The 25,823-nt window shown below is 55.8% G+C and overlaps 8 protein-coding genes across 8 annotated transcripts; 5 read left to right on the plus strand and 3 right to left on the minus strand.

The window, feature by feature from the left end:
• Positions 1 to 1,756: 1,756 nt before the first annotated feature.
• Positions 1,757 to 3,979, plus strand: MYCTH_2071908 (uncharacterized protein; the record flags this gene model as incomplete). The annotated part of the gene is made up of 1 exon (XM_003666506.1): positions 1,757 to 3,979. The coding sequence occupies one exon, from the start codon at positions 1,757 to 1,759 to the stop codon at positions 3,977 to 3,979; it is 2,223 nt and encodes a 740-aa protein (XP_003666554.1).
• Positions 3,980 to 4,973: 994 nt separating this feature from the next.
• On the minus strand, positions 4,974 to 6,670 carry MYCTH_2311330 (uncharacterized protein). Its single transcript, XM_003666507.1, has one exon. It carries the CDS (start codon positions 6,520 to 6,522, stop codon positions 5,161 to 5,163), a length of 1,362 nt encoding a protein of 453 aa, XP_003666555.1. The 5' UTR covers positions 6,523 to 6,670; the 3' UTR covers positions 4,974 to 5,160.
• Positions 6,671 to 9,099: 2,429 nt separating this feature from the next.
• On the plus strand, positions 9,100 to 9,844 carry MYCTH_2311331 (uncharacterized protein). Its single transcript, XM_003666508.1, has 2 exons — positions 9,100 to 9,182; positions 9,239 to 9,844. The coding sequence occupies exon 2, from the start codon at positions 9,258 to 9,260 to the stop codon at positions 9,756 to 9,758; it is 501 nt and encodes a 166-aa protein (XP_003666556.1). The 5' UTR covers positions 9,100 to 9,182; positions 9,239 to 9,257; the 3' UTR covers positions 9,759 to 9,844.
• A 3,014-nt stretch (positions 9,845 to 12,858) lies between these two features.
• MYCTH_2311333 (uncharacterized protein) lies at positions 12,859 to 14,229 on the plus strand. The gene is made up of 3 exons (XM_003666509.1): positions 12,859 to 13,389; positions 13,510 to 13,677; positions 13,747 to 14,229. Exons 1-3 carry the CDS (start codon positions 13,088 to 13,090, stop codon positions 14,078 to 14,080), a joined length of 804 nt encoding a protein of 267 aa, XP_003666557.1. The 5' UTR covers positions 12,859 to 13,087; the 3' UTR covers positions 14,081 to 14,229.
• Positions 14,230 to 15,019: 790 nt separating this feature from the next.
• MYCTH_2311337 (uncharacterized protein) lies at positions 15,020 to 16,858 on the plus strand. The gene is made up of 3 exons (XM_003666510.1): positions 15,020 to 15,631; positions 15,737 to 15,883; positions 16,035 to 16,858. The coding sequence occupies exons 1-3, from the start codon at positions 15,128 to 15,130 to the stop codon at positions 16,836 to 16,838; spliced, it is 1,455 nt and encodes a 484-aa protein (XP_003666558.1). The 5' UTR covers positions 15,020 to 15,127; the 3' UTR covers positions 16,839 to 16,858.
• Positions 16,859 to 18,354: 1,496 nt separating this feature from the next.
• Positions 18,355 to 19,941, minus strand: MYCTH_2311342 (uncharacterized protein). The gene is made up of 4 exons (XM_003666511.1): positions 19,809 to 19,941; positions 19,518 to 19,732; positions 18,727 to 19,420; positions 18,355 to 18,667 (listed from the first exon to the last, which is right to left on the minus strand). Exons 2-4 carry the CDS (start codon positions 19,702 to 19,704, stop codon positions 18,562 to 18,564), a joined length of 987 nt encoding a protein of 328 aa, XP_003666559.1. The 5' UTR covers positions 19,705 to 19,732; positions 19,809 to 19,941; the 3' UTR covers positions 18,355 to 18,561.
• Positions 19,942 to 21,128: 1,187 nt separating this feature from the next.
• Positions 21,129 to 24,178, plus strand: MYCTH_2311348 (uncharacterized protein). Its single transcript, XM_003666512.1, has 4 exons — positions 21,129 to 21,386; positions 21,483 to 21,932; positions 21,989 to 23,721; positions 23,779 to 24,178. The coding sequence occupies exons 1-4, from the start codon at positions 21,295 to 21,297 to the stop codon at positions 24,063 to 24,065; spliced, it is 2,562 nt and encodes an 853-aa protein (XP_003666560.1). The 5' UTR covers positions 21,129 to 21,294; the 3' UTR covers positions 24,066 to 24,178.
• On the minus strand, positions 24,179 to 25,624 carry MYCTH_2311349 (uncharacterized protein). The gene has a single exon (XM_003666513.1). The coding sequence runs from the start codon at positions 25,435 to 25,437 to the stop codon at positions 24,292 to 24,294; it is 1,146 nt and encodes a 381-aa protein (XP_003666561.1). The 5' UTR covers positions 25,438 to 25,624; the 3' UTR covers positions 24,179 to 24,291.
• Between the last annotated feature and the right edge of the window lie 199 nt (positions 25,625 to 25,823).

Raw genomic sequence — 25,823 nt, forward strand, 5'->3', positions numbered from 1 at the left:
TCAAGAGTGCCGCCGCCAACAGCCCGGCCCTGTGCGGCACAGAGCGGAGCATTGGGCCGAGGCCGAGCTGTGGGCTGCGCTAAGCTGGGCAGGCTGTACTGTACTGTACTGTACTGTATGTAATGTACATACATACGTATATACATACATACATACACTACTGCGTAGGGCTGAAACCTGAGCTTAATTTAGGGCTGTTAGCGCGTGCCTCCCTTTCCCAACGGTTTGCGTGGCGGCCCCGCTCAACCAGATCCCTCCCGCGGGGCGTTCCACGTCTCAGCTTGAACTTGCCTGCGCTATCTACCGTGAGACTTTTAAAACGCCAGTGTATCCCGTCACCGAAGCACAAGCTGAGAGCTGGCATGTTTGGGAACGGTTGCATTCTCTCTGTGCAATTGGCTTTCTATTCCAACTCGGCAATCTCCCCAGCGGAGCTTCCATTCCCCGTTTTCTGCCCTTCGCCATTACGGCCGCCTCCGAACGGTGAAACGAGTTCGGAATACGAGCTGATCTGTCAAGCCGCAGCGAATCTGCAGAAGCCGGGCACAGTACTCCCGTAGTCATCATGATGGGCGCGTCGGAGACTCGTGCAGTCATCATGCTGTGCGTGCCTTACGGTAGGTACCCGTGTTTTGTTCTCACTCCTCGATTTTAACGGCCATGTGTTGTTGGTTCAGTGCCTGATGTATTCGGGTCTCATCTTACGTGATGGATCGATCTTTCCCTCTGTTCACCTTCCTTTCCTTCTCCTTCCTTCTTCTTTTATTTATTTCTTTTAAACAAAACAAAAACAGGAAAAATAACCTCTTTTTCCCATTGGTTTATTCGGTTTCTAGTGTCACTTTTTTTTTCTGCTCCATTTTCGTAGGTAAATTCGTCTCTTCTCAGGCACAGGAAACCGGCACAGCGCTGCTACCAATTCCTTGTGAGAAAAGTAAATATTATATGGAGAGCAACCACGGCTTTGTTTGTATGACAAACTCTGTTTGGATTATCGGAAATGGGAGGGAGCCGCGCGGCGACGAAACACGGTGGGGAGCGGCCCGTTCTTTGCCTTGCAGTAATTAATTAGTGCTTCAAAATTCGTCGGATCTGGCGCGCGATGATTCCATCTTCCATGGACTAAATTACGAATTAGGTGCTGGTGAAGGGCGCTCACGGAATCTGAGGAGACCCATTTGTGCCGCATTCTGTCACAGCCCCAATTCCCACACCCCTGGGTCCCGCACGGCGCCGTTGCATAGCCGCGACGGCCTGGACTAGGTACCTGCCTTCGATCTCGATTTTCAAAAGGGCGTGTAACAACGCCTATCTCCCTGATGTAACGAGAAGCTTCCACGGGCTTCAGCCTCTAATTAGCCGTGGGGGTGCGGGGCTTTCCGCTGGCGTATGATGATGCGAAGACTCGTCAAAAAAAAAACTTGCGCATGCCAGTTGAGACAATGTCTCTCTCAGCTGCTGACCTAAAATAACCTTGGCCCAGTTACGGGCCCCCTCCGGCCCGGATGAACAGGTCTCGAGATGTCCGTGTCGCCCGAATTAGGTCAGGATGGAGGACCTAAGCCTCAACGGCGCCGGCTCCCTTGGTCGCAGCCCGGTATGTGCCTCCGCGTCCTACAGTATGCGGTGCCGTAGTTACTAAGTAAATACTCAAACACGACCAGCAACCTTAGCTTGAACAGCTTCAAAACGCCAGGCTGTTCCAAGATCCCACCATCATCGGCACCCCTCTGCAGACCTTTCACCGGTTGTGGTTATGCTGACACAACCGATGCCCGAGAGCCATGTGTTAAGCGCAATGAGGGCCTTGGGGAATCTGTTACGGGCGTCAATTCCAGGTTCCGGCCTCCTTTGGGTCTTATCGGACGAGGGCTTCCCACTACAATGCAAGGGATGCGGCGAGATCTGTGAGCTCCTGCGCTGGGGCGAAGTGCAACGAAGACGAGACAGCACCTTTCGGGGCTCGTCGCCTCCTCGCATCGTCCACAACAGCTATGTCGAACTCGACCGCTGCGCCCTCGAGACGGGCTGTGACACCTGCCGGACGCTCCGGCGAGCCTTCCTCTTAGAACAGATCACGAGCCATGGTGCGGAGCGCCTGGGGCACGCCGGTAATCAATGGCCCATCTACGCCGTGCTGAACCTCGGTTCTTCCGGGGACAGCGAGTTAGCGCTGGCTGTGAAGTCGCCAAAAGCTGTGCTCTATTCCGCGACCGTTCACTTGACCAACGACGTTCGCGCAGTCGCCCGGAACTCGAGGAGGGCGGCCCCGGGCCCGCGTCCTGATCTCAGCGCGCTACGCAGAGTGGTCGACGATTGCCATCGGAACCATGAGTGCTCTTCGAGATACCGCTGGTCCCACCGGAACCCTACCTGGCTCCTCAGGATCCTCCCCGATAACCTTGTTCAACTGGTAGCAGGGCCGTCGGAACCCGTCGACTACGTCGTGCTGAGCTACTCCTGGGGCGACCCCGCGACCATGCCGGCGGCCGAATGGGCAAGGATCAAGGGTGCGGGCACCAAGACGATCAACGGCCGACCTGTCCCCGAGCGGCTGAACCCCTTTTCGGTCCGGGAACTGCCAGAGACGATGCAAGACGCGATCGCGATATCGGCGTCGTTGGGGGTCTTCTACGTTTGGATCGACAACGTCTGCATCCCCAAAGGGACCAACTGGGACACGGAGGCCTCGTTGATGCACGAGGTTTACGGAAACTCCGCCTTCACGCTCGTTGCTTCTTCGAGCACCAAGGCAACCGACCGCCTGTTGTACGACAGGCTAGCTTGGACACAGCGAGGCGGGGCATGCCGGCTCCGCGACCTGTGGTGGCTTCACAACACTCCGATGCCCCTGGACCGGGTTCGGCTCGAGTCGCCCGTATCGCTACGAGCCTGGACGCTACAGGAGGAGCGACTATCACCACGGATCGTGTACTGGGCGGGCCAGCGGTGGTACTGGTCCTGCCTGGAGCGTCAGGTGGCCGAGTTGGGCGAGTCTGATTGGGCTGCTTCCCCCGCCGATCCCTGTTCACGGAGCTGTCCCCAGCGGTTTCTGGAGCTCTGCAGGTCCGGCGACGAGGAGCTGCTCCACGAAGAGTGGCTGGACATCGTTCAAGCCTACACCCGCCGCGACTTGGTCGCTCCGAGGGACCGGTTCCTGGCCATCGCCGGCCTCGCCGTCCGCTTCTACAACGCCAAGGCGGCCAACGGCGGGGCCGTGGTTACCGAGGACTACCTGGCCGGCTTGTGGAAAGACAACTTTGCCAGGCACCTGGCCTGGTCTGTGGCGAGCGCGGTCGAACCTCGACACAATCTGCGGCACATTGCGCCGTCTTGGTCGTGGGCGTCCCTGCCCCTCCGGGTGCAGACCAAGACGAAAGCGCCGTTCAGGCCGTCGGCACACTTCAAGTTCGTTGCGGTTCGACGCGTCGAAGCTGCCGAGGCCAGCTACGCGCTGGCTCGGACGGAAACCGGGGACCCTTCTACCGACTTCATCAACCGCGGCCGGGCTGTCGAGGAGCGAGGCCGGGGCGTCAAAGCGGTCGAAGTCCGGGGACGTTTTCGCCGTTTCATATCCGACGATGCCCTGAATGTCTCATGGGACGGCATTGAGCGGAAGCGTGACGGCCGGTCCTGTTTCGATTTTGGCGCGTTCCCAGGCCGCAGCATCTACGCCCGCAACAAGGGCAACGGAACCATCCTTTCCAAGGATGCCCACTGCGGTGAGGTGGTCGGACAACTAGACTACACCATCCCGGCGGACGACAAGCCGGACCAGCATCCCGCGCCGTACGTTCGGGAAGGCGACGAGAGGGAAATTGTGTGTCTCGAGCTGGGAGAGCTCGCCATGCTGTTGCTGGTTCCCGACCACGACTGGGGCCGACCCGAATCCTATCGGCGTGTGGGCGTCGCCATTGGGTATACCAACCGGAAAGGCTTCTTTTACGGCTGTGAGACCAGAAGCGTGAATCTTGTCTGAGGGAGAAGGATGGCCGGAGCGCGCGGTATGCCCCGACCAGCACTTAGCGGAATTACAGATGCGCAGCCTGCCGGTGCGTAGCCTGCGGACTATCCACACTCTGCTCACACGGCAGGTTCTATTAACCCCACCCTCCCCCCATTCTTCTTTCTCTTGTGGTATATTACGCAGTAGAGCGGAAGTGTCAAGTGTGGGGGTGGTGACTATGGGTCTTCTCTGTATCATAATAACCTGAGATAAAGTCTTATGACATTTAACCTGCCGACGGGAGGCAGCTATTTACACTTGTAACCATATCTTGACCCAGGTGGCTGGAAGATGCCCTTCATTGGAAACATATTACGCTGCTCAAGAGAAGGGTGGCTATTTGGCAGGATGGGATGCACATGATTAATTACCTAGGGACCTAAATAGAACACAACCTCCCTCCAGGCGAAGAGGACTCATATCGCTTTCCACTGATCGGGCGATTTCGCTAATTAAAACCACCTTTTCCCTATTAAGCAGGTTTCTAATGAATTTCTAGGCTATTGCTTCCAATTATCTTTCTACCAATGCTGTCGGTAGCAATGAGAACTCGTGGTCTAATTAATCTACGTAATTAAGGTGACCTTCAGAACTTTGACCATTATTCCGCCTTCTCTTATTTCCTCTCTCTCTCTCTCTATTATTCCATGACAGGGGTTGCTGAAAGGGCACGGTTATTATCTTATCTCTTTGTGTCTAAGACCACCTGCCTGTCAGCACTGAACCCCTGTGTGGTTGATTAATTAATAATATCCAGTCTTCCGTACTGTACATATTACCTATGTTGTGTGAGCAACCACCCCTCCCCACCCCGGGTTTTCGAAGCGCTACGGAGCTAGCCATAGTGATCTAGGTAGTAACATGTCATGACAATCATTTCCAGTAGTACCTATGATTGTGCCGTAGCAAGTAATATGACTTATATAATTATGCTACTAATCGCTGTTAGACGCTGTAGGAAACCCCTCTGTTCGCGGCAAGAACTGTTTTTCTTCTTTCATGTTGCCTGTTGGTAATAATTAATATCCTGTTTGACCTAATTAATTAGCCAAAGTCCACTATAACGCACACTTGAAATGCCTCATGGACGACGACGGGGCAATTCCGCATCATGGCTGAGCCGCAGCCCTTTTTACGCCTCGATTAAGTACCTATTAACCCTTTACCGGCCGTCCCTGGACATAAACCTTGATGAGATTTCTGTCATCCCCCGTCATGATGAACTTTTCAAACACGGTTCTGAGGCTATCATTTTCCTCCACCACGGTCATGATTCCCTGTTCGCTCCCCTGAGTCCCGACGACGATGGCGTCAAAGTCCTTGCCCACCTCGAAATTTCCAATCCTGTCACCCAAGCCGCAGACCTGGGCACCGCCCAGAGTAGCCAGGTAGAACACCTCATCCACGGACAAGCCCTTGTCTTGTCCCTTGGACATGACCTCGCGCGCGTAGCTGGCGATCATGGCCTGGCGCATCGCGTCTAGGATGCTGCTCGAGAACCCGCCGCCGCTGTCGGTGCCCAGCCCGACCTTGATCCCCCGCCGCAGGAACTCCCGGACGGGGGCGGCCATGAAGCCGCCGCCGACGGTCATGTTCGATATGGGGCAGTGCGCGACGCCACACCCCAACGCCTTGACCCGCTCCATCTCGTAGTCGGTCATGTGGCAGCAGTGCGCCAGGATCGACCGCTCGCCCAGCAGACCGAAGTGCTCGTACAGATCGGCCTCGCTCGCGAACTGCGGGAATAGCTCCCTGGTCGCCTTCATCTCCTGTTCGGCCTCGTTGAAGTGCGTCTGGATCGGGAGGTCCGGGTTGTTGCGCGCAATGTCGCCGAGCCCCCGCAGCACCTCGGCGTCGCACGAGATGGCGAACCGCGGGGTGAGGACGTGCCTGACGAGGTTGCCCGCGGGATCCAGCGACCTGACGTAGTCGATGCACTCCTCGGTGAGCCGCAGGCTATCCTCGACCGACGCGTCGCGGTAGTACTCGGGTGCGTTGCGCGTCATGTTGCACTTGCCCACGAGCGCGCGCTGGCCCTCCTCCAGGCAGAGACGGGCCAGCGTCTTGGTGGCCTCCCCGTGGATGGAGCCGTAGTACGAGGCGGTCGTGATGCCCTGGCGGAGAAAACCGTCGACACAGCTGGAGTAGATGCGGCGAGCGTACTCTGGGTCGTGGAACCGGGCCTCGTTGGGGAAGGTGATGGCGTCGAGCCAGTCGAGGATGTGCATCCCCTGACCCAAGCCGCGTTGCGCCCATTGCGGGGCGTGGTTGTGCGTGTCTACGAAACCGGGGATGAGGAACTGACCCGGACCGAGGTAATGAATCGTGACTAATTCCGGGGGAAAGTTAAGAGCTTTAAGCGCGTCTTGCGCCCGCTGTGGGTTGACGTCCCGAAGGAGGGAGGTAATCTTCCCCTCACTGTTGACTGCAAGCAGAGCATAAGGGAGTACCTCGATTTCGGACGCCGAGAGGGAATGAATCATGGGACCTACGAATGCTTTCGCAGGCTGGGCCATTTTGGAAAGTTGTGCGTTGAGGTTGGGAAGCCAGGCAGGAGCGACAATAATTAATAATAAGTAGCCGAGATCTTAGGCATGCGCTTGTTTTTGTCAGCTCTTCGATTGAGGAATTATTATTATTTCCTTAGAGTGGCGACCAGCGAGATGTCAATGATAGCTTTCTGAAAACGCAACGTCTGCAACAGCGGCTGACGCGGGGTAGGGTAATTACCTTACTAATTAATAATTATTTATGGATCTCTTTCCGTTCAACGGCAACCAACTTGGGGCCCAACTTGCGGGGGGGGGGGGGGGGGTCTCGATGCTTGCTGCCTCTGATGGACCATCGCTTACCTCTCCTGATGAGTTCGCAAACATCAACATATTTTCTTTCGATCACGAGAGGATGAATTATATGACTCTTGAAGGAACCACAGGCGCGTAGCTCCCCGTCCCTGGCTTAACATTCGAGACAAGGATAAGGGAGCCTTCGGCCGGAAAGTCCACTGCGACGACGCCAACCTAGGTACATAGCGGGCCGTGGTGAGTTGATGGCTGGGTGTGCTAAGCACAATCCGGCGTTTAATAGTTAGAAAGCCAACCTCAGGAAACGAGGGCACCGCCAAATATCCTGTTTGCGAGGGCCACCCGCGGCGTCTCATCAGGCGGTCTTGGCTTCATCCGAGTGGTTGGTGTATTATTATGGGATGATTGCTACATGCTAGTGTTTTATACCTCAGACATTTGCTAAGAACTGCTGACAGATTCTTTTGTTACCCGACGGTCCCTACTTGGTTGTTGAAGAAGACGATGGCCGAAACCTCTAAGCTACAGCTCACCGTCTTTGAGGGTGACTGTCCTAATCAGAGACCTGCGTCGCTAATCAGCCCAGCCCCCCTTAGGCAGACAAGCCATCCTCTCGATAGGGTAGACCACAGTATCCTGTCAGTGGTTATGGTGTGGGTGTAGCTATGGAGTTAGTCAGCCTGCGGTCACGGGCGCTAGCTCTCCTTTAGTACCCCAGGGCTAGACATACACATACTATACGCTTGGCTAACATAGCTACTATCTTAAGTGTGAAATTCCACTTACGCTCTTAGAAGAGGTCCTCTAGAGAACAGCCAAGGAGGTCTATCACAAGGACATTATAAAGGCCAGAGGGACCAAAATAATAAACCCTTAGAATACCATACATTGGTTATTATTAACTGCCGCCGGAAAGAGTATTGTAAAAACGATACTCGTCTTGTAGCTGAGGGTTGCCAAACCTCCTTAGTTCCTGGCTTCAGCACGTATCAGTCTCTGCTTTGCATCGCATATTGTGAATCGAGGGGGGTCAGTTACAAATTTGATAGCCACTTAGACCAAGCCTTCTTCGGAGAGTTTGTAACCCTCGTAAAAAACTCCAAACGACCCATGGCCTAGCATCTTCCCAACGCGGTACTCCTCTCCGCCCATCACGATCACATCGCCTCGAGACTTTTATTTTCTCTTCTAACTTCTCGAGCCATGATTTCGGACTATCTACTGCCCCTAGTTGTTGGTGGTTGGCGCCAGAGCAGGCCGCTGCCTCGGCTCCTGGAGACAGCGTCTGAACATGAGGCTCGCTAACCAGCATGTCGTACGCCGCAGTGAATAGAAGCGTGAAGCGTGACTTAAGAGGGATGAACGGTGTAGTGGAGGGGAAGGAAGCTGCTAGGACAGCAGGTATTAGCTTTAGCTTAGCCTGCCTTTAGGGGAGAGTTCGGAGCGGCTGGAGGTGCTTTTGCGCGCGCTGGAGGGGAGGGAGCGGGAACACGCCGCCGCCGCGCAGGGCCGGTTGGGGCAAGGAGAGGTGCCCCTGCCCGTGCGGATGCGCGGGAGCTAGGAGACAGGCCACTTCTGGGTGGTGTACGCGGCGTGCAGGACGCTGGGCGTTTGATGGCATCTACTGGCGGGTTTTGGACGAGCGGTTCTTTGGGAGGAATGAGGGAGGGGATTGGAGGGCGCAGTTGGGCCTGCTCCCGCTGGAGCAGGTCGAGGCCATGGAGGGGTTTGTGGAGAGGAAGATGCCGGAGAGGGAGATGGGGACGATGGCGGACTGGTATACGCCAGGAGCTGAGGTCGGGCTGCCGCTGGATATCTTGGCTGTCGGCTGTCCGAGCCGAGGGGAATTAGGAAGGGAGGGAGTCTCTTCTCATTCTGGGCCCGCTGGTTGGGTTTAGTGTGCCAAGGGTGGTTGGACTGGGAATAATAAATTTGCTTCGGCCGTACTTTTGTTGTCACGTACCCTTGAGTTGCTGTTTCTGCACCATGTTTGGTGGGTGGCAACCTGAATGCAAGACCCCAACGACGCCTCAGAGGCTGTATCTAATCGCCTGGCTGCTTCTCTTCTTGAAAGTAATTAACCAGCGACATAGGCTATGCCTCCAGGCCATACCCGCCTCGTCACAGTCCGCCGTATACGCCACAGAGCCTTATGCTGTTGGGCGCCAGGTCACTCGGAATGCGGCCGCGGAGGCATCCGAGCCCTCTGAGCGGCATAATTTGGGGACCCTGTTTGGCGCGTACAAGCGGGCGTGGAACCCCGCTTCCTCAGTACTATTTGAGAGTACTGCGTCCCCCAGGGTCTTTGCCATGCCGCTTGCTCCCTTACCTTCACAAGGTACTGGCAGAAGTATCTTTGACAAGCAGCCTAGGTCAGTCTTGTTTTGGATAAGATATCATCGAATCTGGCGCTAATACACGGACTTAGGAACGAATAAACCTAAAAAATGGCCGTTTCCATTAGGATTGAGCCGTCCGACTTTGTCGTGCCGACCGGGCCAGCTGTGGTTTTGGTCAAGATCGACCGAGAGGCGTTTCAGCATCTTGCTCCCTCCATGAACCCCCTATCGGAATCCGATAGCGCTTCGGCCGTCCTAAGAAAGGGCAAACCCGCCGTCGCGTATGCCATCCGCCAGTTGAGCGACATGCTCTTTGGTGACGATATCGCGCCCTCTGTGATCAGACGTGTGCTTCCGCAACCTGGTGTCCGCAGCCCTAGGGACTCGGAGCCGCTATTTCAGTCCAAATACGTCTGTTTCTACTGGCTGCGGCATATTCCAGCCGGAGAACACCTGTCTTCGGCTCTAGTTGAGCTGACGTCCGCGTCGGAGCCTATCGATAACTACCTTGACTTCCACGCCGTCGAGGTTGCTGACGAGGATTACAAAGTGCGCACCATCGCGTCCATTTTTGTTGATGAGGCGCACCTAGAAGAGGCTCAGGCTTAGGATCAGGCTCAGGATCAGGCTCAGGATCAGGCTTAGGCCGCGCTGTAAGAGTACTCCCAATACCAATTAGGTCCTAGGTAGGGGCAAGGACCGCTATCGCCAGAGCGTAACAGGGGGTTAAGAGAAGCTTGGATAGAGGGACAGTAGGAAAGGGCAGCCGGACTTTTTTATCCTATTTCCAGTGACCAGACTCTTCTCTGTACCTAGGTCTTTTAACAAGTCTGTAGACCCCGAAGTAGCAATTCCAATAATGTGACATTCTCTTCTTCCTCTGGACGGAGGGCCGTGGGCGCCAGTCAGCCTGCCTAGGGCCTGGCTGGGCCGTGGTTCTGACGAGTGAGATTTGGCCTCTCCCTAAGACCCAAATACTACCGGCACTAGGGTATATCGACGACGAGTAGGCGGTGATGTCCTGCGTGTGTTTCGGGCGGCGCAGGCTGTGTTCGCTACATGGGTGGAGGGAAATCTGCTGGCTTTTTCTCGATGTAAGTAGATACTGTGTTAAGGTCATAATGCACACAAAAGCAGTAGCTGCACACAATATAGTGACAGAACGGCCTACCTTCCATTTCAAGAGAAAAGTCTATCAATAACACGACATCCCTTATACTCTCTCCAGCCCCACGAACGAGCGACCAGCGCTCGAGCTCAAGCCACTCAACCTTCCCTTCATGAAAGTCCACCACTGTATGGATTTACCGGCGTATATGAGCATTGGAGCGGGTGATGAGGCGACGACTGCCGCCAGACTGGGCGCCGCAGCTGGAACCAGCGCTTCTGGAGGCCGAGCTCGATCCAACATTCCCATGAGAGGCGCATAGAGCCGTCGCATTTCGCGAGGTGGTGGTATTCGACTGGGTCATAGTGCAGTCTCCACTGCAGTCCCTACTGGGGCGTTGCGTTGTACCGACTTTCGTGGAGCAACCTGATCAGGTGTAGAGGTAGACGTAATAGTTGTACATTGTGGCTACCTAGGCAAGGCAGAGAACACCTTGGTGTTAGCAACGTTGTAAATGCCAAACGAGAGAAGCCCACATTCTTACCTTGATTGAATGTAAGGGGTTAAGAAAAGTGGCTGTAGCGGAGAGGCTGGGTAAAGAGGGCTTTGGGATTGTGCGGTTAGGGTTTTAAATGTATAAGCCGATGTCTGAAGAGAGTTGGAGCTGAGCTGTGAAGTTCTGAATGTATGTTTGAGCTGTTGATGATGAGTCTGTTTTCTTAGCTGGCTTGGGGGACGTTTGACCTCTCTTTATACAACTTTGCTTTGGTGTTCCTCGATACCTTGGTGTCCTTGGAATTACGCCGTCATCGAGAACCCTCGAGTCCCAAGCCAACAACAAGCGACTGTTGGATATGGCGTTTCATATCTTGTCCGCCAGCGGCGTCGAGGCCATTCCCGAAACTTGGCCATCAAGCGTTGGCTATAGCGACACCGCCGACGAAATCTGTTAGAACCACTGCAGGCATAACTGCAAGAATGATCAGATCGACCGTGATGGTAGGAGTGGCGATAGCTTCAATTCAATCTGTCTTCTGTCTCCTTTTCCTTCGTCCTCAAGGGGCGGTCTTGGCAGGGCCACTCCGTTCTAACACCAACACCTTGGGTCTTCAAGACGCCCTCTTGCAGCCCTTATTAAAGCTCGGATTACGAGACATCAGTCGAGCTCTTCGACTCCGATTTTAGCCGCCGTCGACCAGCTTTCAAAAGGAATGCAAGCGGTTTCCCATCGGGTTGTCCTTTTCGAGGCCGAGGTACGGACATTGCAAGAGGCTAACGAAGCGCTTTCTAAGCGCCGGAGAGCCAAACGGACGCGTTTACGAGACGGAGGGGCCATTAAAGGGAGTCAGGCTAGGGCAATAATGGCAGAGAAGGGTGTGATTGAAGAGGAAGGACGCGTCGAGGAGGAAAATGAAGGGTCGTCAAAGAGGCGTCGGACGGGTTCGCGGCTCTGTGGCATCTGCCGCAAGACTGGTCACAACGCAAGGACGTGTCAAGAGGCTAGAGAAATAGATCATTCAAGCGATTCAGGGTAGTTATAATTGATTTCATTATTTTTGGTGGAATTCTGGCCGTTTGTAGTGGTCAAGTCTAAAAAAGTGCGCCACTCGATGGGGGTGAGCCGCTTGATGGTGGATTACGTTATATACTCCGTAGTGCGGATGTAAAACTGGTTTCGCAAGCGACTATGCCTGGGACAAAGTGGGGTGCTTTACCTGCATCAGGGGCAACTCAGCCGTTGCGCCTTGCAAACGCCGCTGGAGCAGGGTCCAAACGCGTTTTGTTGTCAATTACTGAGATCTCGCTGTTCGCCGTCACGGGCATCTGTTGGCAGTGGCTTCTAAGATATGCGGCTTCTGGTTGGTGCTCGCGGGACTGCGGGCGGTGGGTCGGACATCCCGCAGGTGCACGACCTGGTTGCTATTAGCTGGAGCCGAAGCTGGCTACGAGACTCAACTGCTGAGCGACCGATTCTTCTGCAAAGACTACATTCTTGACAAGCCCTTGGAACTTTCCGCTATAGCAATCGCTAGTGTCTAGAACGCAGCGAAACACCTCTTACCAGCTGTCGGCCACTCGGCGAATGCCGCCGGATGCTGTGGATGGAAAAGTGGGGTCATCCCTTTACCCCGCATGCCCAGGCAACCATCACCAGAGCAGGGTCGCAAACGCGTTTGGTTGGCTAAGAATAAAATTCGCAACGCGTTGGCGGAACAAGGCATTGCAAGGTCGGGAAAGTGACTTGGGAAACGGTAAAGCGAAAAACTGTGTGGGTAAGAGATCTAGCGTTTTTGACACGTGACCCAAGTTCTGCTGAGTCAGCAACTTGCCCCATAAAGAGAGTGAACTACCAAATCCGGAATCGGGTTTTCGCCCTCCCTATAATAACGACAGGTTCTAGTCTTCGTTATTGTTCAGAAAGTGTGGTTTTCTGTCCTCGTGGCTACCAGTTCTGGACCCTTCTGAGCAGACACACAACTTTTATGGGCAAAAACTAGTTAATCGATTGACAAGCCAGTTGTTGGTGCCGGTGGTCCCCAGGTGCCTGCACTTCATCACGTGATCACTCACAGTGTTAGAACCACATCGAGCTCTGCAATGATGGATTCCGTTCCGACGAAGTGAGATGAACATCAAACCTCTCCAGTCAACTAACGGCAACCTTGCCTCTGGCCAAAGAGGGCCAATACCTCCAGACAACAAACAGATCGACCAGGCATTCATTTTTTCGGCAGCGTAAATTATTCGCGCCAGACGACGAATCTGTAGCCCCGTCAACATCATTCTCCAAATCAAACTTGCAGCAGCTCCCAACGGCGTTTGCCCAAGAATGACACACGAGAGTTTTCTTGCTGCTACCGTCCTGAAGGAGGATGGGACTACAGCCCGGGCGATTCTTCGCGGGGTGACCGAATCTCACGAACGGCACTATTTCACGCGTATCCAACACTACAAGCCTACGGACTCTACTTCGCGAGGCCTTTCCACGGTCAAGCAACTGCAGAAGGAACGGAGACCGACGACAGCCCAGTGGCAGGAATTACACCAGATTCTGGTCAAGCAACCTTCTGTTGTACAAGTGCGCACCGACATCACGGAAGAGGTTCTGAACGCGCTCAGCCGCAGTCAAGGGTAGGTCGCCGCACAGCTTGCACTGGATCGCAGCCGGGCCGGGCCGAGCCTGTTCGCTGCGTGTCTTCTCGAAATCGGTTTCATGCTGCTGCTAACTAACCCATTCGACCGCTCCGCCAGGGGAGAGGCTCCACCGGTCATCATCCCTGCCGGGAAACCCTGTTCTCTCAGATGGGCCGACATGCCTGATCCACCAAGTCCACAACGGCCCCCCTTTATCGCCCAGCGCAGGCTTGTCGACATCGATGACCCGAGAGCCCCAGCCATTCTTGCCGAAAACAGCTTTGGGTTCGTACGCCCTGGAGAACCACGCCCTCTACTGAGCCTACCCTCTTCTCCTAACTCTTTTTCATCCAGGCCCACCTCGGACCTGATCGAGGAGTCGTACTGCTGGTGGTCTGAAGGCGTCGAATACGCTTTGACTCGCATGTTTGTGGTAGCATTGAAGACGGATCCTATTGTCTCAACCCAGGTTCCGAATCCAGCAGGGCTTACGTCTGTCGGCAACATCTGGATACTCTACGTCCGCGCCAAGGTTGATTCTTCGCCGACGACGACGATGCCGGAGCGAGTGAGACAGGCGCAGGCGCAGCTGGTACGAGTCAGGGAGCAACTGAAGGGTGTCTTCGACTTCCCCGCCTTCGACCGCCGTTGCCACGATACTCGAGTACCATACTCGAAGGCGGGCTAGGGACCTAATACACAGCGATGGGACAACCCGGAACATGAGGCGCCAAACGATCAGGCAGGACTAAGAAGTCTCGAAGCCAACTTCGGCCAGTCTTTGGCTCCAAGAGCAGCTTTACGCATTACGAGTAAAATCGTAATCGTCGTGGCGTTTCACAGCATGGCTATTCCCGGTGCTGAATAAGTCCTAATTCTGACTATCTGGGGCGGCGGCGGGGGGTGGTACTGTGTAGATACATACAGAGGTGGTATGTACAGAGTACTGTATGTACGGATTACCTACCGTACGTACACTTTCTACACTAGGTGCGGAGCTTTGGCCTTGTGCCCCTACTAGTATGTGAACAGGCTTTGCCGCCTCGTCGCAACTTCAGCCACGGCCCAATTCCGCCCCTTGTCGGGAATGATCCACGGCCCTCGACTCCGGTTTCTGAAAAGCGGGAGCCGCTAGCAGCAGGGGGACGAGCCGATTGGGCTCCGCGCACAGCCCTGGACCGCGGTGGTGGGTGGGGCTGGGTATAGTGTGTTTCAGGGATGCCGACGTCCTAACCGTTGCGGCCTGTGGGACAAAATCCACGTCTCCGGCAGCCGATGACACGATTGCGAGCTCGAGCAGGAGGACCGGATTGTGCGACGCAGGCGGCTGGGAGTCGCCAAGCCACGGATAGAGCAGCTGTAGATCTTGCATCATACATGCTCGCTAATTAGAGATGGTCTATGGCGGGAAGCCCTCCCGGGGCTGTCGGACCTGCCGAGCTCGCCGCATCAAGGTGAGTTCTGGTTCCCTGTTCCGGTGCCCTGTTCCCGTCTTATGCTTGCTCTGCTCTGCCGTGGCGACGGGAGAGCGTATCCATGGTTGCACATACAAGTCATGGCGGCAGCGGTGCAGCAAGTGCACCGGCCGTCGCCCGACATGGTTTTCATTCTAACCGCCATCGACCAGTGCGATGAGGGCAGGCCGACATGCAAACAATGCGAGAAGTTGAGGAGGGAGTGCGGCGGGTACCGGCAAGAGTTTGAGCTCGTCCATCGCGACCAAACCCGGTCGACAATGCGCCGCTTGCGCACCGCCGCCGGCCCCCGACAACACAAGCCCACGGGTCCCCGCCCGTTAGTCTTCATCCACGAAGAACCACAGTCGGGGCGGCGGCAGCAGCAGCAGCAGCAGCAGCAACGACAGCAGCAACGACAGCAGCAGCGGCCGGGCCCCTCCCCGCAGTCGGCACTTACCATCCCGCTCGCCCATCGTGCCTCCTGTCACTTTGCTTCCAATTTCATCCTCGTGCCTGCCGGCAGGGTCGCCCATGGCTTCATGGAGTACCTGGGCCCGCTCATGGATGCCGAACCCCCAGAAAGCGCCCTTCGTTATGCCTTCAACGCCTGCGCCTTTGCCCTGCTGGGCAACCGGGCCAGGGCCGACGGCGTCGACCTCGCCCAGCTCTCACTGAGAGAGCACACTCTGGCTTTGGCTCAGACGCACAAGGCCCTCGGTCACCCGGCTCTGGCCAGTACCGATTCGACACTAGCGGCAATTTTGTTGTTGTCCTTGTATGAGGTAAGTAGTATCTGTGACGGCTTCCTCGTGTTTTTTTCCCTCTCTCGTTTTATTTCAACCCTGGGAGGAACTTAGTGTATTGACTCTCTCTGTCTTTGTTTCAAGAGCATAACAGCCTATAAGGAGAGCAGGGCGCTAGCCTGGCGCTCCCATATTGACGGCGCTGTCCACATCGTCAAGACACGTGGCCGGGCAGAGATGTGCCGGACCCGGATTGGGAATCTTCTGTTCACGGCCGTGCGGCAACACCTGGTAATTTTTACCCTTTCTCCTATTTGAACGTCTCCGGATGAAGAGAAAGTGAAACGTGAGGGGGGAGGGGGAAGGGGGGGTTGCGGAGAGGTGGTGATTCGAAGGGAAAAAGTGAGCTTCTTGCATACCACTTGGCTTCTAACACAGGCAGGCCTCCCGCGTTGTGTCATCTGGGTTGCCGCTACCCCTTGGCACCGACTGGTGGATGTCAGGAGGAGATACCAAGTCCCTCCTGGCAAGGTCTCAGCGTTTCGCCCTGGGATTTTGTGACCTGAGGGCCAGAGCGAACCAGCTCCTAGCCAACGCCTCGAGGTCGCCCGAGTCCCTTGCGCAGATGTACGAGTTAGCCGGGGATATCCAGAATTTGGATCGCGAGATTGCCGATTGGCTTGCCTCGATTCCGGCCGAGTTCCAATTTTGGCCTGCGTGCTGGGTGCCAGAGGACGGTGACCTCACAAGAGGCACCAGCTTTGGCGAGATTGAGGTGTTTCCGGGGCGCGTCGATGTCTACCCGGACTTTGTCACCGCAATGGCCTGGAACATCGGACGATCCTCGCGTCTCCTCCTCGCCTCGCTCCACATCCGGGTTGCTGCGAGGATCCACGCGCCGGCCGACTACCGCACCACACCGGAATACGAGATCGCGAAGCGGATTTGCAAGGACATCATCCCGGATATCATTGCTTCAGTACCCTACCATCTTGGATGGAACATGAACGGCAAGAGGTTCCGGAGCCCTGGCCTTTCCGCCTTTGCCTGCGGCGAAGAGGGGCCTTGTAAGGCGTTGCCGGCCCTGTTTTTGATATGGTCCTTGACATCCATCAAGAATCACGACTTCACGACAGAAGAACAGCGGATGTGGGCAAAGGGTCGACTCAAGTATATCGCCGAAGTAGTCGGGCTGAAGTACGCCCACATCGTTAACGACGCGAGTCCCTTCCTCGTTCCTCTGTAAGATGGCGTTACGGGACTAACACTTTGCAGATCAACATCCGCTTTCCATCCATGATGATTCGCCAGGATGGCATGCTCGCGAGCGTTGACCCCCTGCTGTCCCCAGCTGCGGCATCGCCGTCTTATCCGAAACCTAACATTGTTCCGCCCACCTCAGACAGCATTGCTTCCGTCGAGAAGAGTCCAATGCCATGAGCTGCAAGACTCAGAGAGCCCGCCTCGTGATGGGACACACCAACAAGGTTGCAAAGCTACCTAGCGTAGGACCCTTGTTGTGATGCTGCTACAAATGTATCAACCCTGTCCTTATTACTTTTTAATATAGTTAGGGCAGTGTTTGTGGAACAAATCTACTAATAAAGATCGATGTAGATCTCTAATTACCTATTAATAGAAGCCAGGGAAGGAATATACATACCCGCCACCGTCAGGTGTTTGTAGTGTAGTTTTGTGCTCCGCTGAAACAAAATGGTCTAAACGATCGTCTGACAACCCGTCTCGGTCATTGCTTCATAGGACCCACGCTGAGAGTAGCTCTTCAAATTCAACATCCTGGCTAGGGAGGCATATATGTACAGTACATACAGTACACACTTGCCCATGCCCGCTTGTTTCTAGCTCGCGCTGCCTAACGAAGACTGAGGGTAATTAATGCGACCACGTAGGAGGCTGTTGTGGTGATGATGAATCCCGCTCTCCAAATCCTCAAGTTTCTGAACTTGCCCGTTGATAAATGACTGGATTCAGGAGTCTAATTATTCCTTCTTTGCTATCGACTTGAAGCTTGGCAACCGAGCTCATTCTTTGGACAGCTAATCAGACACCCAAAAAGAAGCAAATGTGATCAGTCGCCAACTGACTCCGAGAGAAACATTCGAGCAGATGACAAGGCACTCATTAGGATTGATCATAAATGTGTCGAAAATGGACCCTATTAACCCAGAACCGGATAGGTGATGTCCAGACGTACCACGCAAGCATTCGGGGTGGGAGGCATAGGCATACAAATAGACTTTCCAAACCCATGTTTTTGAAGCTTAGGAAGATAGAGGACGTGATTTCTAATGTCAGAAAGGAAAAGCTGTTTGTCGTTTGACAACATCTGTCGTCCCACAAAGTAGACGTTTTCTGTAACTAGGGTTCTGGAAAGATAAATAATGGGCTCGGTTGACATGTGAACAAGTCAACAAGTTTTGAGTGAGGTAGGTAAAACACGAACCACAAGAAGAGGCGAATGGTCGACTGGCGAAGTGAACTCTAAGGCTGGAGAATGAGTTCTTCGGAGGCTCGGTAATCAAGAATACGACCATGAGAGCGAAGTTATGATGCGTCAGCAAACCATTTAGGTTCAAAAATCAAATAATTAGGTCTCGCCGTTGCCTCCATTCTCTGTATTATGAAGAGATTTTCCAGAGGCGAGGACAATTAGGGTGGTTGAGAAGTTGAAATAGGAGCAACAAACCCAAGTCGCGTTCATATGGTGACCTTGGTCTACTTGAACCCCCTACAATTTGAGGTGACAAAAGAACCGCTACCTAATTAAAGCGGAACAAGCTGTGACTACCAGGTTTAAATCGCCAGTTAGATTCACAAGGTACCTATTAATTATCAAGACTCAGCCACACCATGACATAATATCGTCCAAATGTCGTATTGTGCTCATTATTTATCGTTGCTATAACATATGGTTAGTCGTCTCTGAAGCGGCTTCCTCATCTCACAACTTAGCCGGAACCACCTCCGTATTTGGAGATGAGTTTCCGCATGATGAACATGGCGCCACTGCGATATCCTCCGCCAAACAGCGCATAGTGGTTGAGATGGTGGTATCTGCACGTCCGTCAGCACCGCGAACTCCGCGCACCGCGAGATCAGACAGGTAAACGTACAGCTCGTACAAGGAGATCCTGTCATCCCACTCCTCCTTGGGCTCGGCCTTGGGGACGAGGCTCTCGTATTCCTTCCAGAACCTGCTTCCAAAGCCGCCAAACATGCGCATGATGCCCAGTTCATACTCCGAGTGTCCGTACACGCACGACGGGTCGAACACGACCTCCTCAACCCCGCCTGTCTGGCCGATCTTTGCCCGGCCGTGGTTACCGCTCCACAAGTCCCCGTGCACGACGACGGGCATGACGCCCTTCAGATGCCCATCTCCGAGCAGCCGCGGCACGACCACGGCCGCCACTTTTTCCACGGCCTCGCTGAGCTCCTTGTCCTGTCCGTTCTGCCGGACCCCTTCTCGGAGTATGGCCCGCAGCCGGTGCTCGGCGTAGAACTCGGCCCACGACTCGGTCCAGGTGTTGTCTTGCTTGGTGGCGCCGCAGCAGGTCGGCACGGGGAACCCGTACATGGGCTTGGAGAAGCCCTTGGGGATGGGCGCGGGCGTCGTGTGGAGCTTGGCGAGCTTGGCAGCGAGCGACAGGCCCGTGCCGTTCGAGGCGGACGAGTTGAAGTCGAGAAAGTCGGTGACGAGGAAGAACTTGCCCGGGGAGGAGCGCAGTGCTCCATGTGCATAGGAGCGGGGGGCGAGGCGGAGGGAGGGGTCGGCGGCGTTGAGCGCGTTCAGCGAGGCGTGTTCGCCTTGGAAGGGGCGTTAGTCGACAGGCTACAACACACGGGTGACGGGACGAACGGCGTGCGGGAGATGGGGATCACGCCGATAAAAGGTAATAATTACCTCGAAACATGATCTCGGCTTCAGGCCCGGAGCCCGTCTTGACGAAGAAGGTGAACTCCTGGCCATCTTTGGTAGCCACCAACTTGTGGGTGGAGGAAAAGCCGGATCCTCCGTGAGACACTAACTTGGAGCTGGTTGCTTCAAGACCTAGAGCTTCGAGGATGGCCGCGTCCACGTGGGGGAGCATTGTTGCAAAAACTCGATGATGCGGGATCCTTCAATGACGTCAGCCAAAACGCTCCTTTTTGTTGGACAGATTGTGTTTAATGATTTCGAGAGAGCACGGCTTACAGAATGCTACTAGATTCAGTTTCTGGCCGTTGTGGGAAATCAAGCCATGAGCCGGTCAGGTGAGTGAGATGTCTGTCGATGCTTGGCTCGGGTGGAGGAGGCAAAGCTCTTGGAAGGTTCATGACCAGTTTACCGAAAGCTGCCTATTATTAACCTGCACTACTTACCCAAGTAGGTATGTACAGTATGTACATACGGAGTAGCTAGGGAGTTATTTCCTTAATAGGATCTATTTAAAGATGTGGGGCTCGGTTGCACAAACCCGCAGCGCACCATTGCTGAAGTACCTACCATCGTCTTGGCCTCACACACCCAAGGCTAAAAGTTATCATGGGTACTGTCCTATGATAACTGCTTTCCGCTTTCTACACCGTATCCCGGCTGTATAGGGAGGATGAACAGCTCAAGGTCAACGTGTACGTTCCATTCTCCGATCATTGAAACCTAGCAAAATTCGGCAATTCCAGCTACCATGAGGGTTTCAGTGTTCCATTCAATTCTGTTGACGTCGAACCTTAAGTGTTGGGTCCCAAAATGTGCTATCGACTTAATCAGCACCTTGATGGCGGCACAATGGCTGCTGGCACTCCCTTCCCTCGGTATCGCTAGGCAAGGCAGCCGAATCAGTTCGTGACAGCGAAAAACGTCTGGATCACATCAACTACTCCCAGAAAGCTCATGCTTCTGGTCTCTAGCCACGACAGCCTTAGGGGCGTCACATCGAAGCTCGTCTCTATATTTTCTGTGACGAAACCTTTAATAGAGATGTGTCCAGTTTCTACTTTTTGATCAAACACCATTGGCGGGGAGTGGAAACCACAACCTGAAAGGGAACCGTGGGCGCGAGGTAACGGCCAACCGGAAAGGATGCATCCAGTGACTCTTAGCTTGATCTGGTACGTGAATGAGAGTCCCACGTGGTCATGGTGGAAGCCTGCAGGAGTTGCATTGGATGACTACTTCATCGAGTTGCTCAGCGTTGATGCTCCCTCTGAAGTGACGGGGACATTTGAGCATGTGGTTGCAAGGCGTGACGTAGCATTGTCAAAGACGTCATCCGACCATGCTACTGCCCGAAGAGTAGCCCAGAGGGCGCTGGTCCCGCTCGGAGACAACTTGGAGCAGTGATTGGGGATTAACTCTCTAACAGTCCACTGAGGTATTGCGTACCTACCTTGGGATGTGTAGGCACTACCAACTCAAGTAAGGTGCTGTGGGCGATCGTATTGGGTTTAGCGGCTCCCCTTACAAGCGCCCGGATCGCTGGGGCAGCAACTGCTGGGGTTGTCACAAGCTCCGAGTTGCAGCTGGCCGAAATTACGGCAACCCACCACCCCCTGCATTTCACCCGGCCGTCGCTGCATCATGGCATCTCTGCAGCGCCGGACTTTCTTGTAGCGCAGGACGAGCCATCCCAAGTTCTTCGTTTCCTCTAACTCCGTACATTGCCTTGCACACCAACAGACTCGAGAGATCCACCGCGGCGATGAACGGCCACTTTGCGGCAGTCGGCGATGGGCCGACTGCCAAGCAGTACGAGCACGGCATCCAGGTCATCGACGAGGACAAAGCATTCAAGTTCGTGCGAGATCCGCCACGCTGTTCGCTCGCCCAGCGGGAGCGACCGGAACGACTCGAGGCAGCTTGCTAACCATACTTTCTATCGTTTTGCAGCACCAACCTCAATGACTACCTCAACGAGACCCGCGTTGCCGAGGCCGGCTTCAACTATCACCTGATCTCCGTCTTCGGATCGCAGTCGACGGGCAAGTCCACCCTTCTCAACCACCTGTTCAAGACCGATTTCAGCGTCATGTCCGAGTCGGCGCGCCGCCAGACGACCAAGGGAATATGGATGGCCAAGAACAAGCGAGTCGGCGCCAACGGGGACGGGGCCGCCGTGGCCGACAACATCCTCGTCATGGACGTCGAGGGCACCGACGGTCGCGAGCGCGGCGAGGACCAGGACTTTGAGCGAAAGAGTGCCCTCTTTGCCCTGGCCACGAGCGAGGTCCTGATCGTCAACATCTGGGAGCACCAGGTCGGTCTGTATCAGGGTGCAAACATGGGTCTGCTGAAGACAGTGTTCGAGGTCAACCTGCAGCTGTTCCTGAAGGACCGGCAGTACGTTTCGCTGCTCGCAAGTCTCGATGCAGAAGGTTGCTGACGCGACGCCGCAGGTCCCAGACAAGGTCCCTCCTCTTCTTCGTCATTCGCGACCACATCGGCAACACGCCCCTGGCCAATCTGCGCGACACTCTGATCCAGGACCTTACCAGGATCTGGTCCAGCATTTCCAAGCCCCAGGGGCTCGAGAACTCCAAGATTGAAGATTACTTCGACTTTGCTTTCGCCGCCCTCCCGCACAAGATCCTCCAGCCCGACAAGTTCAACGAGGAGGTCGACAAGCTCAGCACCCGTTTCACGGCCGGTCACCGCTCCGCCAAGGATCAGGAATTCGTCGGCGGCGTGTTCCTACCCGAGTACCACAGGAGGATTCCCGCCGACGGGCTGTCCGTCTACGCCCAAGGCGTGTGGGACCAGATCGTCAACAACAAGGACCTCGACCTTCCCACCCAGCAAGAACTCCTCGCACAGTTCCGCTGCGACGAGATCTCGCGCGAAGTCCTCGTCGGGTTCGACACCGTCATCATTCCGCTCGAAGAGCAGCAGGCCGAGGCTGCCCGTCTCGGCAAGAACACCGTCCTGCCCGACCTTGGTGCCACTGGCGCCGGCGCCCGCGAGAAGTGCCTCAAGGCGTTCGAGACGCAAGCCAGCCGGTACCACAAGGGCGTGTACGGCACAAAGCGCGGGGAGCTCGAGGGCAAGATTGACACGCGCCTCAAGACCCTGTACCAGACCCAGCTGTCGGCGGCGCACAAAAGCGGGGTGGCGGCGTTCAGCAACGCCGTCACCAACGTGGTCAAGGCCGGGCAGAAGGCCGGCGGCGCGTACGAGTTTGCCGAGATCGTCGAGACACAGAAGAAGAAGGCTCTTGAAGTCTTCCGGAAGGAGGCACAGAGCCTCCTGATCCAGGGCGTTGCGTGGACCAACTTCAAGCCGCAGTACCGGCTTTTCGAGAAGGAGCTCGACCAGGTCAGCGCGCGCCTGCGCAAGGAGGAGATGAGGAGGCTGGCCATCCGCGTCGAGAGGTGGGTCAAGTCTCGGCTTGGCGATTCCATCGGTCTCGAGTTCAACAAGCTCGGATCCGGTAGGGGCGGGTCTGGCGCGCCCGAGGACGGCGAGAAGCCAGCGACCGAGAAGGATCTCTGGGACCGGGTGTGGGGTGCTTTCCGCGGCATCGTGGCCGAGGCCGAGACGCGCTTTACGGACCGTGCCAAGAGCTTCGAGGCGAGCCCGGAGGAAGTCGAGGTCGGCCTCTGGCGACTGAGACGCAAGAGTTGGGTGGCGCTCAGGGAGAAGATCGAGGAGGAGATGATGGAGAGCAATATCCTCATGAAGCTGCGCGAGAACTTTGAGGAAAAGTTCCGGTACGATGAAGAGGGCGTGCCCCGGATCTGGCGACCCACGGACGACATCGAGGGTGTTTATACCCGGGCCCGGGAATCCACGTTGGGGTTGATCCCGCTGTTGGCCAGGTTTCGACTGGCCGCCACGTACGCACCCCCGGACCTGCCGGGCTTTATCGGCCCGCAGCCTGCCGGCGTCGACCCGGAGGACGAAGAGGATCTCGTCCCCATCGGCGGCGTGGACGAGGAGGAAGGAAAGAGTCTGGAAGAAGAGATGACGGTGCTGAGCGAGAGCAAGCGGCAAGACTTGGTCGTTCGGTTCAAGAAGATGGCCGATGGTGTCTACGTGGAGGCCAAACGTAGTGCCATTGGGGGCATCACCCAGGTGCCTCTCTATTTCTATGTCATCCTCCTCGTCCTCGGATGGAACGAAATTGTCATGAGTAAGTCCTCCGCCGTCATTTGCGCCCGGGAATGCATCGTATCCTGACAATGACCAGTTCTGCGCAACCCCGTCCTCTTCATGCTCATCCTTATCATGGGCGGCGGGACCTACGTCGCCTACACGCTGAACCTTTTGGGTCCCATGATGCAGATGGCCAACGCGGCGTCTAACCAGGCCGTCGAGATCGGCAAGGAGAAGCTGCGCCAGTTGCTGGAGAGCAATGAGACGGTCAGACAAGCCATCGCAATGCCAGCCAGCCAGCAGAGCAGCGGGATCAACTTGGACAGGTTGGATAGCCGGGGAAGGAGGGCGCAGTCGACGGAAGACGAAGACGAGATCTAGACGAGAGTTGGAAGTGGAGCGAGACTGTTGTTCATATAGCTGTCCTGTCCTTTGGCTGTCCTTTTTCTCCTTTTTTTTTTTATTCCGTAGAAGGTTGAAGCGATTATTGTCGACTCCCATATAAAATCTTTTGTTACCCCGAACTCCTCCAACGCCCATGCCAGCAGATCCCATCCCAAACCCAAGCAAAGAAAAGGTTACGAGTACAGACATGTTTCCAACAAGATCAGAAGGCCTCTAGCCCGGTCGGGGTGCCAAACCAAGCCCCCAGCTCATCCGCGGCTTTCTCGTGGCGCCCCGAGACGAAAAAGTCGGTTAACCGATGGGTGTCGTCGTCTTCATTGGCCGGCCAATCCACCTTGACGCCCCCGCCCTTTGCTGGAGCTGCTTCTAGTATGTCTTTTGCCGTCCCCCAGCTAAAGCGACATTCGGGTCCCCATCCGAAGAGAGGATGCATGCTAGCCTTCAGCCAGGCGACGCACCTCCGGTCCGACGGGTATCCCGAGCCCCAAGCCATGCTCGCCTCTCCCGCCTGCTCCTGCTCCTCCTCCTGATCCTGCTGTTCATCTTCTTTCCTCTCCTCCTCTTTTTCCTCCTCCACTCCGTCCTTCTCTTCCCCCTCCTCACCCCCACCTACCACCTGTCCAGCCTTCCACCCCGGGGCCTTCCAGAGCGTTTCGAGCGCGACGTCTCTCGTGACCTTTGCGCACACGCTGGCGGCGCTGACGCACGGGTACAGGCTATCCGCCTTCTTGGCCACCGTGATCTTGGCCGTGGGGAAGACGCGCTCCAGCTTGGCCTGGTAGGCGGCGGGCTGGCCGATGGTGTCGACGTAGATCTCGCGCACGTTGACCCCGCGCGCGTACACCTGCCTGATGAGCTCGACGGTGGCGTCCATGGCCTGCGCGTTGAGGTTGTACGCGGCGAGGCCCGGGCGCAGCATGCCGGCGCTAATGTCGCGGGCCGACAGCGCCGTGACGGCCCAGCCGCACGAGGCGTGGAGGTCGGTCGAGGGCGTGCAGAGGGTCCGCAGGAGGGAGGCGCGCACGGCGGGCGTGAGCACCTTGCTGTCGTCGAAGTGGTGGGTCGCGCGCAGGAGGGGGTCGGAGAGCGGGATCGGGAGGTAGAAGACGCCGTAGACCATCGGGCCGAGGACGGGCCCGCGGCCGGCCTCGTCGACGCCGAGCGCGCACGGGGGTCCCGTCGCGGAGGGCGGCGAGCCTGGCGGCGGCAGCAGGGAGGTCGGCACCGGAGAGAAGTACGAGTACGAGTCGCCCGCGAGCAGGGCTGATTCGTTGATGGAAGGGGGTACGAAGATGGACGACGGAGGGGTCTCGATGGCCATGTCCTCGGCGTGCTGTGAATCGCCCATTGCGGTGTCCATAATGTTGTGTTTTCCCTCTTTCTTTCTCTTTTTCTTTTTTTCCCTGTACCTTCTATTGAACCAAGCTCCGATTGACTGTACCTTCTATTGAACCAAGCTCCGATTGAAAGAAAAACAAGAGGTTGAAAGTGTCGTCCGGGACAGACTGCTGCAAAGACCAAACCCACGTAGTTACTCACTGCTCGCTGTGAGCACGGTTTCTTGGGAGGGGCCAAGCTTCGACGCGTGTGCGCTGGTGCTGCAGCGCGTCGGGCCATCAGTCAGCAATTCTGGCCAATCGCACCTGCCGCTCGGTGCCGCCACTCCAGTTAATCACAGCGCCCGACCCAAGATCCACCAGAGCCAACGGAAGCAACACCGCAGCAAAGACAACG

This window comes from Thermothelomyces thermophilus, chromosome 7, assembly GCF_000226095.1.
Source record: "Thermothelomyces thermophilus ATCC 42464 chromosome 7, complete sequence".
Classification (NCBI taxonomy): Eukaryota; Fungi; Ascomycota; class Sordariomycetes; order Sordariales; family Chaetomiaceae; genus Thermothelomyces; species Thermothelomyces thermophilus.

Excerpts from the sequence above, each read along its gene's own strand:
- MYCTH_2311330 (XM_003666507.1), bottom strand. The coding sequence starts at position 6,522 with ATGGCCCAGCCTGCGAAAGCATTCGTAGGTCCCATGATTCATTCCCTC.
- MYCTH_2311331 (XM_003666508.1), top strand. The coding sequence starts at position 9,258 with ATGGCCGTTTCCATTAGGATTGAGCCGTCCGACTTTGTCGTGCCGACC.
- MYCTH_2311333 (XM_003666509.1), top strand. The coding sequence starts at position 13,088 with ATGACACACGAGAGTTTTCTTGCTGCTACCGTCCTGAAGGAGGATGGG. Across the intron at positions 13,390-13,509 it reads GCGCTCAGCCGCAGTCAAGG|GGGAGAGGCTCCACCGGTCA; the intron begins GTAGGTCGCCGC and ends CCGCTCCGCCAG. Across the intron at positions 13,678-13,746 it reads CTTGCCGAAAACAGCTTTGG|GCCCACCTCGGACCTGATCG; the intron begins GTTCGTACGCCC and ends TTTTTCATCCAG.
- MYCTH_2311337 (XM_003666510.1), top strand. The coding sequence starts at position 15,128 with ATGCGCCGCTTGCGCACCGCCGCCGGCCCCCGACAACACAAGCCCACG. Across the intron at positions 15,632-15,736 it reads TGTTGTTGTCCTTGTATGAG|AGCATAACAGCCTATAAGGA; the intron begins GTAAGTAGTATC and ends CTTTGTTTCAAG. Across the intron at positions 15,884-16,034 it reads CGGCCGTGCGGCAACACCTG|GCCTCCCGCGTTGTGTCATC; the intron begins GTAATTTTTACC and ends TAACACAGGCAG.
- MYCTH_2311342 (XM_003666511.1), bottom strand. The coding sequence starts at position 19,704 with ATGCTCCCCCACGTGGACGCGGCCATCCTCGAAGCTCTAGGTCTTGAA. Across the intron at positions 19,421-19,517 it reads AGCCGAGATCATGTTTCGAG|GCGAACACGCCTCGCTGAAC; the intron begins GTAATTATTACC and ends GCCCCTTCCAAG. Across the intron at positions 18,668-18,726 it reads AGGATCTCCTTGTACGAGCT|ATACCACCATCTCAACCACT; the intron begins GTACGTTTACCT and ends ACGGACGTGCAG.
- MYCTH_2311348 (XM_003666512.1), top strand. The coding sequence starts at position 21,295 with ATGAACGGCCACTTTGCGGCAGTCGGCGATGGGCCGACTGCCAAGCAG. Across the intron at positions 21,933-21,988 it reads CTGTTCCTGAAGGACCGGCA|GTCCCAGACAAGGTCCCTCC; the intron begins GTACGTTTCGCT and ends GCGACGCCGCAG. Across the intron at positions 23,722-23,778 it reads ATGGAACGAAATTGTCATGA|TTCTGCGCAACCCCGTCCTC; the intron begins GTAAGTCCTCCG and ends GACAATGACCAG.
- MYCTH_2311349 (XM_003666513.1), bottom strand. The coding sequence starts at position 25,437 with ATGGGCGATTCACAGCACGCCGAGGACATGGCCATCGAGACCCCTCCG.